Raw genomic sequence first — 12,935 nt, 5'->3', positions numbered from 1 at the left:
GTTTGCAGTGAACTCTCTATTCACTTTCACCTCCTTAGTGCAACCTCTCTCACCATTGACAGATTGCTTCTATCATCTCAACCTCACCTGCATTCTATTCTAGCAGCATCGGTGCCCTTGAAAAAAAACTCACTTTGGTCCTTAGAATCCCCAACACCAACATCACTAAACACACCAGCATCACCACCAAACTTCTCCGTAATCACCTGATGCTGCATAGTACACAGAGCATCAGCACCCGACCACATTACTGCCCTGAGGCCAGTGATGGCCTTACCATGGTCACAGTTACATCACTTCATGCTGTACAGCCCGATTGCCACATGATGCGCCAGGTTGGCACCACCCCACACTAGCATCATAAAGCATCCCTGCAATGTCCAACCCATTCCTTTCACACATGACCATTGCTGGGGGTACCTTATGTCTCACCATTCACTACAACTGACTAAGCCACTTCCAAAAGGTGCCAAAAATCTGTCCAAGAATGCAAAGCCCTGAAAATAAAGATTTCAATGTTTGACAACGCATCAACATTAACCATACATGAACATTGGCTAAAGGATCCAAGTGCCTACCCTCTGTTAGTTGATATGATTGGACAAGGATGAGGGCGAGTGAGGGATGGCTCGTGAGATGGAACTGATAATATAGATAGAGGCACAGAAAGGGATAGGTGGAGGTGCAAGGTAAGCTGGTGAGTAAGGATGTGTAGGTGTAGAGTAATGAGGATATGATGAGTGGCACAGCAGGATGAAGTTGATTGTGGCTTTGCGGTAACATTTCGTGATCTACTGAGATCATTGAAAGGTTTGTGCCACCGCAGCCAGCTCCTCCAGACGACATCCCTGCTTGTGCCCTCGTGTGCAATGTGCAACCAGGCTGCTTTGGTGACCTGGGGAGCTCGCTTCTGTCGATTGGAATGGAAGAGGACCTTCCTTTGCTGTGACACTCTCCATCAGCATCTGGAGGGAGCCATGGGAGAGCCTGGGTGCAGCCTTGCACCTGTGTGCAGTCATTGTCAGTGTTTGCAGCAGCTCAATGCGACAAAAGACTGACAGAGGAACTGTGAAAAAAAGTTGGCATGATCCCTTTAATGAAACCACTGATGACTCATCAGATGATGTCATCATACTCGCTTCCAGTTAAATGGCTGGGAAACCCGCAGGGCGGGCTTAACAAGCTCCAGGCATGGAAGATTGAAGGGAGGGGGCGGGGCTGCACTTCGGAGCGGGTTTCCCATGCTGCACCAATGCCGCTCGCATCGAACGCGCCTCTGTTGGAGAAATCCCGGCCCACATCTGGAGAGAGATCAAAGATGGCTGCTCCCATTCTCTTTGAAGAAAAAAAAAATGACAATAAAGGAATTGTGGCACAATACAAGTGTACCGATGCATCTCCTTTATGACGTTCGAGGTTACTTGACAATTTAGTTCTTCTAAGTGTACAGATATTACTTGGCATAAAGCCAATTCCCTCGACACTCAAATGAAACAGCTTCAACAGCAGTTGCTGTGAAGAGCGAAAGCAAGATTGTAATTTGTCCAAGATGTTATAATGTGCATTGCTGCCCCACTCTTGAGCATTGGCCAGTATTTTTAGGAAGAGGAGTACAGAATATTCTGGTATTGTACAAACCAAACATTACAACTTATCTGAACAGGTTTCTGACCATTACTTGTATCCCTTTATGTACCTCAAAACATTTAATGTCACCACACATGTACTTTCCAGCTAGTCTTCAGAAAGTAATCAGAAGAGGAACCAAGAAAATTGGACCTTGTTTCCCCCTTTGTAATCCAGGGCACTGAGGCAAATTTCAATGCTACAGTTGCTAAACCCTCAAAATCAGTGAATTCAGCAAAGACTGGATCAAGAACCTGGAGCTTCAGTCTATGACAATGCAACACCAGCAGTGCCTTTACCCACAATCATTATTAATACACATACTAATTTATAAGCCACAAAAAAAAACTACTCCCAACCTATATAAATGGCAAAAGATCATGGTATACAGCACCCTTCCTTGTCCCTCCCAAACAGTTCACATCACAAAACCTGCACAAGGACGCGATTTATGCACTCTTCTGTACAGTAATCAGCTTTCTTCCAGCCACCCGTCAACCTCATGATCCATTCTTTCAAAAAGATATGTACTAATTGGAAGGTTCAGAATCAGGACCATGGAGAGCACCAGCAACGACAAGAGGGGCTGGCAAGCCCATCTCCAATTACTGAGCAAGATGCACTCTGGCAGCACAAGTTCACTGAACTCTTCATGTGCCATAATGACATACTTGTACTACCTCACAGAAAGACAAGGTCATTTTCAACATTTACAAAGTTGCAAATCATTTTAGAATGCAGTTTTGGTTCCCACAGTAGATACTACTCATTTCACAGACCACTTTCCCACTGCTACTGAGAGTGTGTGTGCAAATTATTCAGTGCAGCAAGCATGCTCGTCCAATATTTAACTATACATGTATGAGGGGAATATTAAAAGGGAGGTTAGATAAGCACATGAGGGAGAAAGCAATCGAAGGATATGTTGATGGGGTTAGATGAAGGATGGAGTATAAGCCACGTGGAACGTTTGGGCCAAATGGCTGGTTTCTGTGCTGCAAATACTTGGCAATAACTGCAGGTTGTAGAATAGAAAACAAACAAATAGCCGCTAACTAATTGAAGCATTTTCTGTAAAATTCTACCCTTGGCTTTGCGTGCAGGAGGCAAGAACACAAAAGCAATCACAGTACACTGTTGGGTACATTAGCTTTCCTAGTTAACATGCTGGTAGCCAGTGTTACATACAGCCAGCCAGATGTCCAGCTACACAATGCAGACAGGACGCAGCTACTAATGGTGGGACAAAGAAATAGGAGATTGCAAGAGGCCAGAGGCAGGAACAGTTCGGTGCCGGGATTATCAGGCTGGAGAAGGTTGCAGAGAGACAGGGACAGGTGAGGCCATGAAGAACTTTAAACAGAATATACATGTGGACACTGAGGAACAGTAGGACTGGGCTCAGATGAGATTCCTCTACAGTTAAATAGCTTGATGGCCACTATCGCAGGTCACACATGAAAATTCACCATTTACTAGAGGTACCAGAGGAAACCGTTCTAATTTAGGAATTAATTGGTCTTGGACAGAAAAAAATCAATTTGTTTTCCAAAATGGTGGAGAATTTTTATTTTAATAAAATAAATGACTTTTCTAAAATCGCATTTACATAAATTCACTATCTTGGCAAGAGCCCAGCCACATGAATTTGTCACCGGCCTGTTCTTTAATGAGCAGCGGAGATAATAAGCAACTGGGTCACGACAGACTGATTAAAGATGCACAGCTACCTCCCTTCAAGCTCTCAGCATTACTTGCCCTTAAATATATAGTCTTGTAGCCAGATAGGAATTGTTTGAATTACGATGCAAACACAACTGTTCCATGTGATATTTTTAATTCCAATTGGCACTGTGCTAGCAGCAGTGTTGCAACAGCCTACAGATAGTAATCGTTGTAACATGGTCACACCATTACCGCATTTTTTTCCAGCGTAAAAAGTTGCAGCTAATTAACATTCTTTTAAAAATCAATCACATTTGCATCCAATTAAAAGCAATGTTATTTTATCACAATTACTTCTGTAGAGTCAAAAAATGCTTTATTTTATCCACTTCCTTTTGAACCAATCTTTTGAATGCTCTTCTCGGAAGGTGGGTTCCTCACTCCGCTTATGATAATCAATGTGGACACACACATACACACTCTTTGCAAACTGTGCTCACTTTACAAGTATTAGAAACAAATGCAAGTGGTTTATATTTCGGTTTCATGTTATTGGCAAGTTTATGAATTAAAAAGTAATAGGAAACGTACCTTCCACTTCCTGGCCAATAGAGAGCCCCACCCATTTTCTCTGCAAGAAAAAGATAACTGGTTAATGCAACAGCACTGCTTCAATAAATTCACTAAAAAAAAGGTATTATTTTTAATTAGGACATCCAGAATCTTAATGAGGACTGAGAATGACGCACCACATTTTTGACTAAAATTTAGTCTTCTGACTTGGAAAATACCTCTCAAAAACGATACAACAACAAACATTTTCTGTTGTGACCACACACTTGCACTGAAAAGTGCATCTAGTGCTCATAAACACTTCCAATATCACAATAATCCTTTCCGCCTGACCTTGGACCGTCATTGCTGCATGCACCTTGGAATGGTGAACCATTAGCAAGACTCTGGCACAGCAGGCTATGTTAGAAGCGATTGAGGAATGGTTCCTACACGGTCGCATGTGATTCTCCCAACACCGCCCGCCCCCTCCCCATCACTGAATTTACCTGATTTCAGGCTGTTGACCGGGCAGAGCTTGGAAGAAAGTATTTTGAATGCTTAAGTCCACCTAAATGTGTTGGATCCCTTCGGCCTTTTCCAGAAGATCACAAAATGATTCTTGAAGATGACTGCTGGTGAGTCGTGCAATGAGTCAGCAAAGCTGGGCATTGGTAACAGTCGCTTCCACAATCAAACCAAATCAAGGCATAGTTTTCAGGCCATTGACCAGAAACTTAACTGGGCCAGCCACATAAATTCTGTGGCTATAAGAGGAGGTCAGAGGCTGAGGATTCTTCAACAAGTATCTCAACTCCCAACTCCCCAAAACCTTTCCACCACCTACAAGGCGCAAGTCAGGAGTGTGATGGAATACTCTCCACTTGCCTGGATGAGTGCAGCTCCAACAACGCATCCAGGACAAAAAAGCCCACTTGAATTGCACCCCATCCACCACCTTAAAAACACTCACACAGGACAACATCATGGGAGTGGGTGACAGTGTATACGGAAGCTTCCCCATAGCTTGCGTATGCTCAGTTATTTGAGGTTGCCTCCACTGAGCATTGTATCACAGTCACACCACTAAACTGCAGGAGCATGGAAAGAACGTAGTGCTTCAATGTACAGGTCAACAAAGCCAGCATTTTGTTATTCAGTCGATTTCTCAGGAATGGAAGAACATCGTGAAAACACAGCCAGTCTTCCTGAGCAGCACAGCACCAGCACCTCTATACACACTCGAAGGATATGGATAGTGAGGTTGAAAAAATGCAAAAAAGACAGTGGGCTCAAGTTTTGGCCTGAGTTGCTCCTATTTTTTTGGAGCAACGAGTTTAGAACAGAGCATCTTAGAAATAGAAATTCTCGGCATTTAGTTTGCGCCAGTTCTAGTGAGTTAGAATAGTTCCATTTTAGAACAGATTTCTTTTTCAAAAGGGGGCATGTCCAGCCACTTACACCTGTTTTGCAAGTTTAGGCAGCGAAAACTTACTCCAAACTAACTTAGAATGGAGTAAGTGTAGATTTTTGTACGCTCAGAAAAATCATGCCTACACTTACAAATCAGGCGTGGAGGGTTGGGGGAGGGGGGGGTGGGGAGGAGGGAAGTTTACAAACATTAAACACTTCACTTTTACAAATAAAGAGCCATCAATAATAAATGATAAATAAATCAATCAAAAACAATTAACAAAAAAAAGTTTCTACTCACCTACTGCAGCATCGGGAGCCCTCCAACAGCATGCTGGGACGGGGCCCCCCATTGTCTGTCTGTCTCTCTGTCATTGTCTCTGTGTTCGATAGCGAGGGGGAGGGGGGAGGGAGGCTGAACAGACCCCGCCGCCAACGACGCAGATGCCTGGCTGCCATAGAGGACTTCAGGCGTGGCCCGCCCCCAGCGAGATGCCAGGAAGGTGGGTCCCACCGACGAAGTGGGGAGGGGGACATGGAGAGAAGAGGGATGGGGAAGGGAGGGAGGGGAGAAAGGGGGAAGGGAAGGGAAAGCTGAACAGGAGGGAGGCCAGAGTCCCGATCTTCACCCGGGGAGCCCATTCGGGCCCCTCCCACGCAGCCTCAGGGGCCAGGAGCTACTGCACGGTTTTCAGCGCCGGGACCTGGCTCCACCCCCGACCCCTTGTGCTGCATCACGGCGAGCACGAAGATGTCCTGAGGAGCTCGCAGAATCACAAGATAAGTTTTCGGCGCCCTTTTTATTCCAGAAAGTCGCCGCACCTTAGAGGGCGGAAAATTGGGCCCAGTGTATTGGGTGTTTTCAGGATATTTATCATAGAGAGAAGAGGTTTTAGAAATGAAGTACCTCACGCACTTAATACAATATACCCTCCAAAAGCATTTTTGAATGTTTAGAAAAACTCTCATTTATATAGCACCTTTCACAACCTCAGGGGGACATCTTAAAATGCTGCACAGACAACGTGGTACTGTGATTTTTAAGTGTAGGCATGTTGTAATGTAGTGAAATGCAGAAATTTGCACACAGCAAGCTCCCACAAACAGCAATGAGATTAATGATCAGATAATCCTTTTTTTTTTCATAAAGTGATGTAGGTTCAGGGATAAACATTGAACTGCAGAACTCCCCTGCTCTTCGAATCATGTAACAGGATCTTTTACGTCTGCTGGAGGGTGCAAATGGGACTCAGTTTAGTGTCCAGCCAAGGGTTTGCACCTCAGACACTGCATTGAAGTGTAGCCTGGATTACATGCTCAAGTATCTGAAGTGGTGCTTAGGAATATGGGAACCATTTGGCCCCTCGAGCCTGTTCAGCCATTCAACGAAATCATAGCTGATCTGCAACTTAACCAAAGGTATTAAGGGATATGGGCCAAGGGTGGGTTAACAAAAATCTATCAATCTCAGATTTAAAATTAATTGATCTATCATCAATTGCTGTTTGCAGAAGAGTTCCAAACTTCTACCATCTTGTGTGTGTGGAAGCATTTCCTGAAGGTCAGGCTCTAATTTTTTTTTAAAAAAAAAAGACTACACCCCCTAGTCCTAGAATAATTTCTCTCTATCTACTCCCTTTAATATCTTGAAAACTTCGATCAAATCACCCCTTAACCTGCTAAATTCTAGGGAATACAACCCTAATTTGTGATCTCACCTTGTAACTTGACCCTTGATGTCTGGTAAACCTTCGCTGCACTACCACCAAAACCAATATATCCTTCCTAAGGTGTGGTGCCTAGAATTGCTCACAGTACTCCAGATGTGGTCTAACCAGGGCTTTGTATAGCTGCAGCATAATTTCTACTCCCTCATTATTCTAGACTTCCAGATATAAAGGTTAACATAAAAGTCCATTAGCCTTTTTGATTTTCTGTACCTGTTCCTATCACTTTAATGTCCATAGACCCCCCAAGTCTCTTTGGACCTCCACGGTTAAGCTTTTCACCATTTAGAGTGTTCCTGTTCTATCCTTTGTAGGTTCGAAGTGGAGGACCTCACATTTGCCTACATTTGTCCATTCACTTAATTTATCAGTATCCCTTTGTAATGTTATGCTTTCATCCACACTGCCTACAATGCCGCCTATCTTTGTGTCATCGCAAATTTGGATATATGGTTACCCATCCCATCATCTAAGTTGTTAATAAATACTGTGAATAGTTGAGGCCCCAACACAGATCCCTGTGGGACACCATGAGTCACATCCTGCCAATTAGAATACCTGCCCAATATCCCTGTTGCCCATCTCCTGTTGCCAATTTCCTAACCAGGTCAATAATTTGCCTTCAATTCCATGGACTTCAACCTTAGTTAATATGAGGGACTTCATCAAATGTCTTTTGGAAGTCCATACAAATAATACCCCTATCCATTACTTTAGTCACCTCTTCACAATATTCAATCAGGTTTGTCAGGCATGACCTACCTTTCACAAATCCATGCTGGCTCTCTCCGATCAGCTGAAAGGTGTTCATGACACTCTCCTTAATTATAAATGCTAGTAATCTCCTGACAACAAATGTTGGACGATCTGGTCTATAATTCCCTGGTTTCCCCTCTCGCGTCAATCTTGAATAGCAGTGACGTATGCAATTTTTTAATCTAAAAAGGAATGGTTCCTGAATCGAGAACTTTGGAAGATTATAGTTGGGGCATCTGTAATGTGCTCGCCTACTTTCTTTGAAACCCTGGGCTGGAACCCATCTGAACCTGGGGATTTGTCACTCTTTAGTGACATTATTTCCTTCATTAGTGTTATTTTGTTTACGTTCATTGTGTTGAGTCCCTTTCCCAATATTGGTTTCCTTGGGATGTCCGGCACGCTATCCTCTTCTGTAAATACTGACGCAAAGTAATTATTCGACATGTCCGCCATTTCCTTATTATTGACAATATAATACCAGTTTTCAAGAGGCCAACATTTCTCCTGACCACCCTTTTTATCCTAATATAAAATTGTAAAAAATTCTGTGTGGTTTTGATGTCCCTTACAAGTTTCTTTTTGTACTCCCTTTTTGTAGCTCTTACTATCTGTTTGCCATCCTCTGCTGTTGTTTGTATATTTCCCATTTTCCAGGATCTGTACTATTTTTGGCATTTTGTATGCTTGAGCCACAACCTTCAGACTTGGAACAGAAAGTGCTGCCACTAAGCCAAGGCAGACACCATTATATAACCACCAGTCTTCAAAGCTTTAGTTAAAATCAAGATATTGAACTCATCAAAAGTTAAAAATCACACACATTTTTTTAAATTGTGACATGATGATTAATTTGGCACATTGTGTGCTTCCAGAGAACAGTGAATATGTAGAGGTAATTTAGTACAAATTGAAGAGGAATCTATGCAAGTACTTTTTGATTTTGCATTGTTCTACGATACTGCCCAACACCATATATATGGACAAGCATCCAAATTACCTGTTGAGGATCTACTCAAACAGGCAGATTGATTTATTGCATCAAATTGAGTTCCATCTAATCTCAAAGGCCAGCATTTAATTGGGTGCACTAGAATTTGTGGCAATCTCAGCAATAGGCCCCTTGTAACTTGCCCAGTGGTGAAGGAAGCTTGCAACTGAACACAGATCAGAAAATCTCACGTTTCATATTTAGGCTGTGTTGATTTAGTTGTATGACAGGGATTACAACAATTGATCCCAATACCCCTGGATTAGGCACAAAATACATTAGGCTTCCCAGTGGAGTTCCCATTCCTGACAGCTCTCATTTGCTCTGCTGGAAAGTTAGCATCTGTGTATGGGATCAGACTCGCTTCCGTTGACCTTCCCTCCTCCATCCTAAAGTGCCAATGCATCCCTCATTATCCAGGCTCACATGAAAAATGACCAGCTGAGTGAGATCCCAAGACAAAAAGCACATCAACACCTTCAAGAAATGCAAAACAAATTGTGGGGGCTGGCAATAGTCCCAGCCATCATATCAACTCACCTTCTCCATCACTGAAACATCCCAATTTCAAAAGCCTGCTTACTGCATCTGGCCAAGACTTTATTACAGCCCATTTTAAACCTTTCCATCGCAAGGCAAGTTCAGAGGAAGGCAGCCCTTCTGCCCACCTGATCATATCCTTCCAGAATAGCAATCTTGCCATCTTCCCTTTAAAGCATCTAGCTGTTGCTTGACTAGTTCAGTGTCCTGTCCTCAAACTAACTCTCCCAAGAACCCACTCCAGCTGTCCATCAGCCCCTCTGCAAGACCTCCGCAGTCCTCAAAAACTATGTCCCTTTGTCATGCTGCCTTGATACATCGAAAAGTGTTGTTCCAGATTTACTTTGCTGATCCAATGATCTGGTATACCTCAATATTCAATTAAAAACTTGTATAACTCAAACGATCCCCTCAGTGTTTTCTTAGAGGCTTAATAGCTCTAGTTTATCAAAGTAATCCCCAAGAGTTCATCCATCCAATATGAAGAGGCAGCCATTGGGGTCTCTTATGTTCAAATTTTACACATTTTCAAGAAGAAGATCTATGGTCACCACAGTCAGGAGATTTTACTGGGACATATGGCGGAAACTATGGGCCCAAATTTCCGCAACCCTGTTTTCCGGCGCACTCCCGAGATGCGCCGACTTTGTGCGCTCAAAACGGCGCCAAAAAACTTAAAACGATTCTGGCCACTCTGCTCTGTGTCCCAGGTCCTGATGCGGCTTATATAGTGCAGTGGGGGGCGGAGCTATCAACCTGCACCTATAACAGTGCCGGCAGCTGCACGCATGCGCAGTGGAGTCTGCGCACATTCGCAGTAGCTCCTCGCCCTCCCAGTGCATCCTGCCGGCTGTGAGCCGGACCCAATTCTCACTGCCCCAATCCCTGGCTGAAAGGACAACCCGACGTTCACCGCCTCTATCCCTGGCCTCGTGGCCTGCCACACAGGCCAGCCGCTGCCTTCCCGCGTTGAGGGTGACAAAAAACAGGTTGGTGTGGGGGTGGGGGCAAGAGTTTCTTTAAATTATTTAGAAAAAGTCTGTTAATGGCACAATGCAACTGGGTGTTAGGAGATGACCAGAGAAAACTTTCCTTCGGTTTGGTCTCTCAGTACCAGCAAATATCTGGTCGTGGCTTTTGTTTGGTAGTAATCATGACTTCGGCCAAGTTTTTAAAAGTCCCACCAATTCTTAGTGAACAATTGCATGGATGCTCGTAGATACCCTGTTGGGAACCTTATTGGAGTAACTGCATGGGTACCCCCTCAGGTACCTTGCGCAACTGACCATCGTTCATAGGCCTGCTAGCAAAATATTTGATTCATAAATGGTTTTACGAAATCCTTTGTCTTCTGATATAAATGATATTAAAAAGTGCATATTTTATTAAGTTTTATATGTGGAATGTGTAAATTATGCAAAAGTTATAGTACAAGATCTGTATTAGTTGTTGTGAAGGTGTTTAGTGCTTTTCAACGTTCTCTGTACTTCCCTCCCCATCCCCCATCTCTGGCTACCTGCGCTGATTTCTTAATTCTCCACAAGGGTTTTCTGTGCTGCCACATATGCTGGCCTAAGTTAGTTTGGAGCAACTATTAGCTATCCAAACTGGCTTAAAATGGCCAAAACGGCTGGTAACCCCCCCCCCTTTTGGAAAAAAAAACGAAACTAAAAAAAAAATCCTAACTAACTCACTTACACTGGTGTAAATTAAATGTGCAGAATGGGGATTTTTAAGATACTCCAGAAAAATCAAGTTGCTCCAAAAAAAAAAGAGCAACTCCTGGGCAAATTTGTGCTTGTAAGAGAATAAATGCACCTCTACCATCCACAAAAAGACACTGAACATGGGCTTGCAACACACATGCTTCCTGGTTAGAGGACTTGATCATGAGATTTTCAGAGGCAATGAAGTCAACGGCAGAGAATGTTGAGCTGAAGATTATACATGGTTATGGGGCCTCACCAAACCTTCTCACCATGTTTCAGGACTGCTCTGCCAACAACAATATCAAATTGATGGGGAAAGTAAGAGGTGCATCATATGTAGATTTATGATGGGGATGATGATTAATCTGGGGTAGGAATCTATTCCTTTTGGGTGGAGTTCATTTGAACCTCCTTGCGCTGAACAACACAACATAACCAATTCTTGTAAGCACGGTGTTCGCTGCCAGGTCCGTAACAAAAAGGAGAAAACAAAAACCCCCAAGTGACCACAGACAATCCAACAAGTTGACCCTTCCATTTCACCCACTCCCACCGCCCCTAGTGCACATCTACCAGCACTGCAACATGCAGTGTCACCCTGGTCAGAAAATGACTAATTAAAACACTGAAATAGGGAGGTCAGAAACAATAGTTCAGAGAGTGTGGTTAAAATGTGAAATTTATTGTCAGAAACAACTGTTCCAACAGAGCCCAGCAATCATAAAAAATAATTAAAAGTTAAGGGAAGCAAGCAAGAATAGGAGTGAAGAAAAAAAAAAACAAGTAAACTTTTTTGGTTGCTCACAAGGAGAAAAATAGCATTTTAATAAAATAGCACAGACCTGAAGGGCTGAATGGCCCGTTTTTGTGTTGCAAGGCCAAAGAATGTTACACATTATTTCTGCGAAACCACACTCAGCCTGATGTACATGACTTACAAATGCACCCATTTATTAGTATACCAAGGGAAGGAAGGAGACAGAGGAACACTGGGCTGAGAGAGTGAAATAAAGTAAATTCAGGAAAAGGAAAATGGAAATCCAGACACGAGAATCCAACAGAAAAACACCCTGCCAACCTTGGGTCTCATGCTGGGTATCAGAAAGCGGTTTATACTGCACAAAGAGGATGGATGTTATTCTCCTCTTAGTTTTAAACAGATGAATCGGCTATCACTGTTCTCAAACTTGAAGGAACGCTGCAAGAGCCCAAAAAGTTCAAACATGAAGTGAAAACTCAATTGATGATCATGCCCAGCAAATGGGAAGGCCACTCCCATCTTCAACCACCAAGTACAAAAACAGAATTTAAAAATATCTTTTGCCTTTATTTTGTGTTACAAATATAAAACTCAGTTCCAAGTCTCAGAAATATTAATATTCGGATCATGTAGAATTCCTGCAAGAACTGAAGTCAAGCTTTAATTGCTTTTTCAACCAGGATTAATTCTCTTGAATGACCCAGTCCTCTTACCACATTTCATTCAAGCATTTGAGCTCAAGGTGGAGAGAGAAAGAAAAAAGACTGGGCATGCTGAAAGATTTTAACTAATTTCTACTCGAAACCCAATAGGAAAAAAAATTAAAATTGCACTTAAATTGATTATAAGGCTCATCACCTTAAACTGTCACCATTATGACTAGTGGCAGACCTGTAACTACCATAACTTCATCCAAGCATTAAATAACTCAATGTGCTCTCTCCACATGTAGACAAACTCCAAAAGGATAAAAAACAGCAGTTCACTGACAATTTGACAGTTCAAGTAGAGACGGAGAAAATTTTAAACATCCATGATTATGCTTCGTTGTTGGGATATGATTTAACAGTCAGTCATTCAAAATCTAATGTTACGCAGCATTACATTCTTCCCACGCGGTGTACAAGGTAAAATAAAGTGCTGCAAGATCGAAGCTTAAATTAAATCATGCAAAAGCACGAGACAACAGCAAGAAA

The 12,935-nt window shown here is 42.8% G+C and overlaps 1 protein-coding gene across 2 annotated transcripts in view; it reads right to left on the bottom strand.

Annotated features, from left to right (window-relative positions):
* Window positions 1-12,935, bottom strand: part of LOC139233982 (vesicle-fusing ATPase) — a 322,181-nt gene that overhangs the window by 249,979 nt on the left and 59,267 nt on the right. For both annotated transcript variants that reach the window (XM_070864726.1, XM_070864727.1), the window contains exon 4: window positions 3,883-3,922. In XM_070864726.1, the coding sequence (XP_070720827.1) occupies window positions 3,883-3,922 (40 nt within the window). The remainder of the gene's footprint in view (window positions 1-3,882; window positions 3,923-12,935) is intronic.

This window comes from Pristiophorus japonicus, chromosome 21 (genome assembly GCF_044704955.1).
Source record: "Pristiophorus japonicus isolate sPriJap1 chromosome 21, sPriJap1.hap1, whole genome shotgun sequence".
Classification (NCBI taxonomy): Eukaryota; Metazoa; Chordata; class Chondrichthyes; family Pristiophoridae; genus Pristiophorus; species Pristiophorus japonicus.
This window is presented reverse-complemented; position numbering and strand designations above follow the sequence as displayed.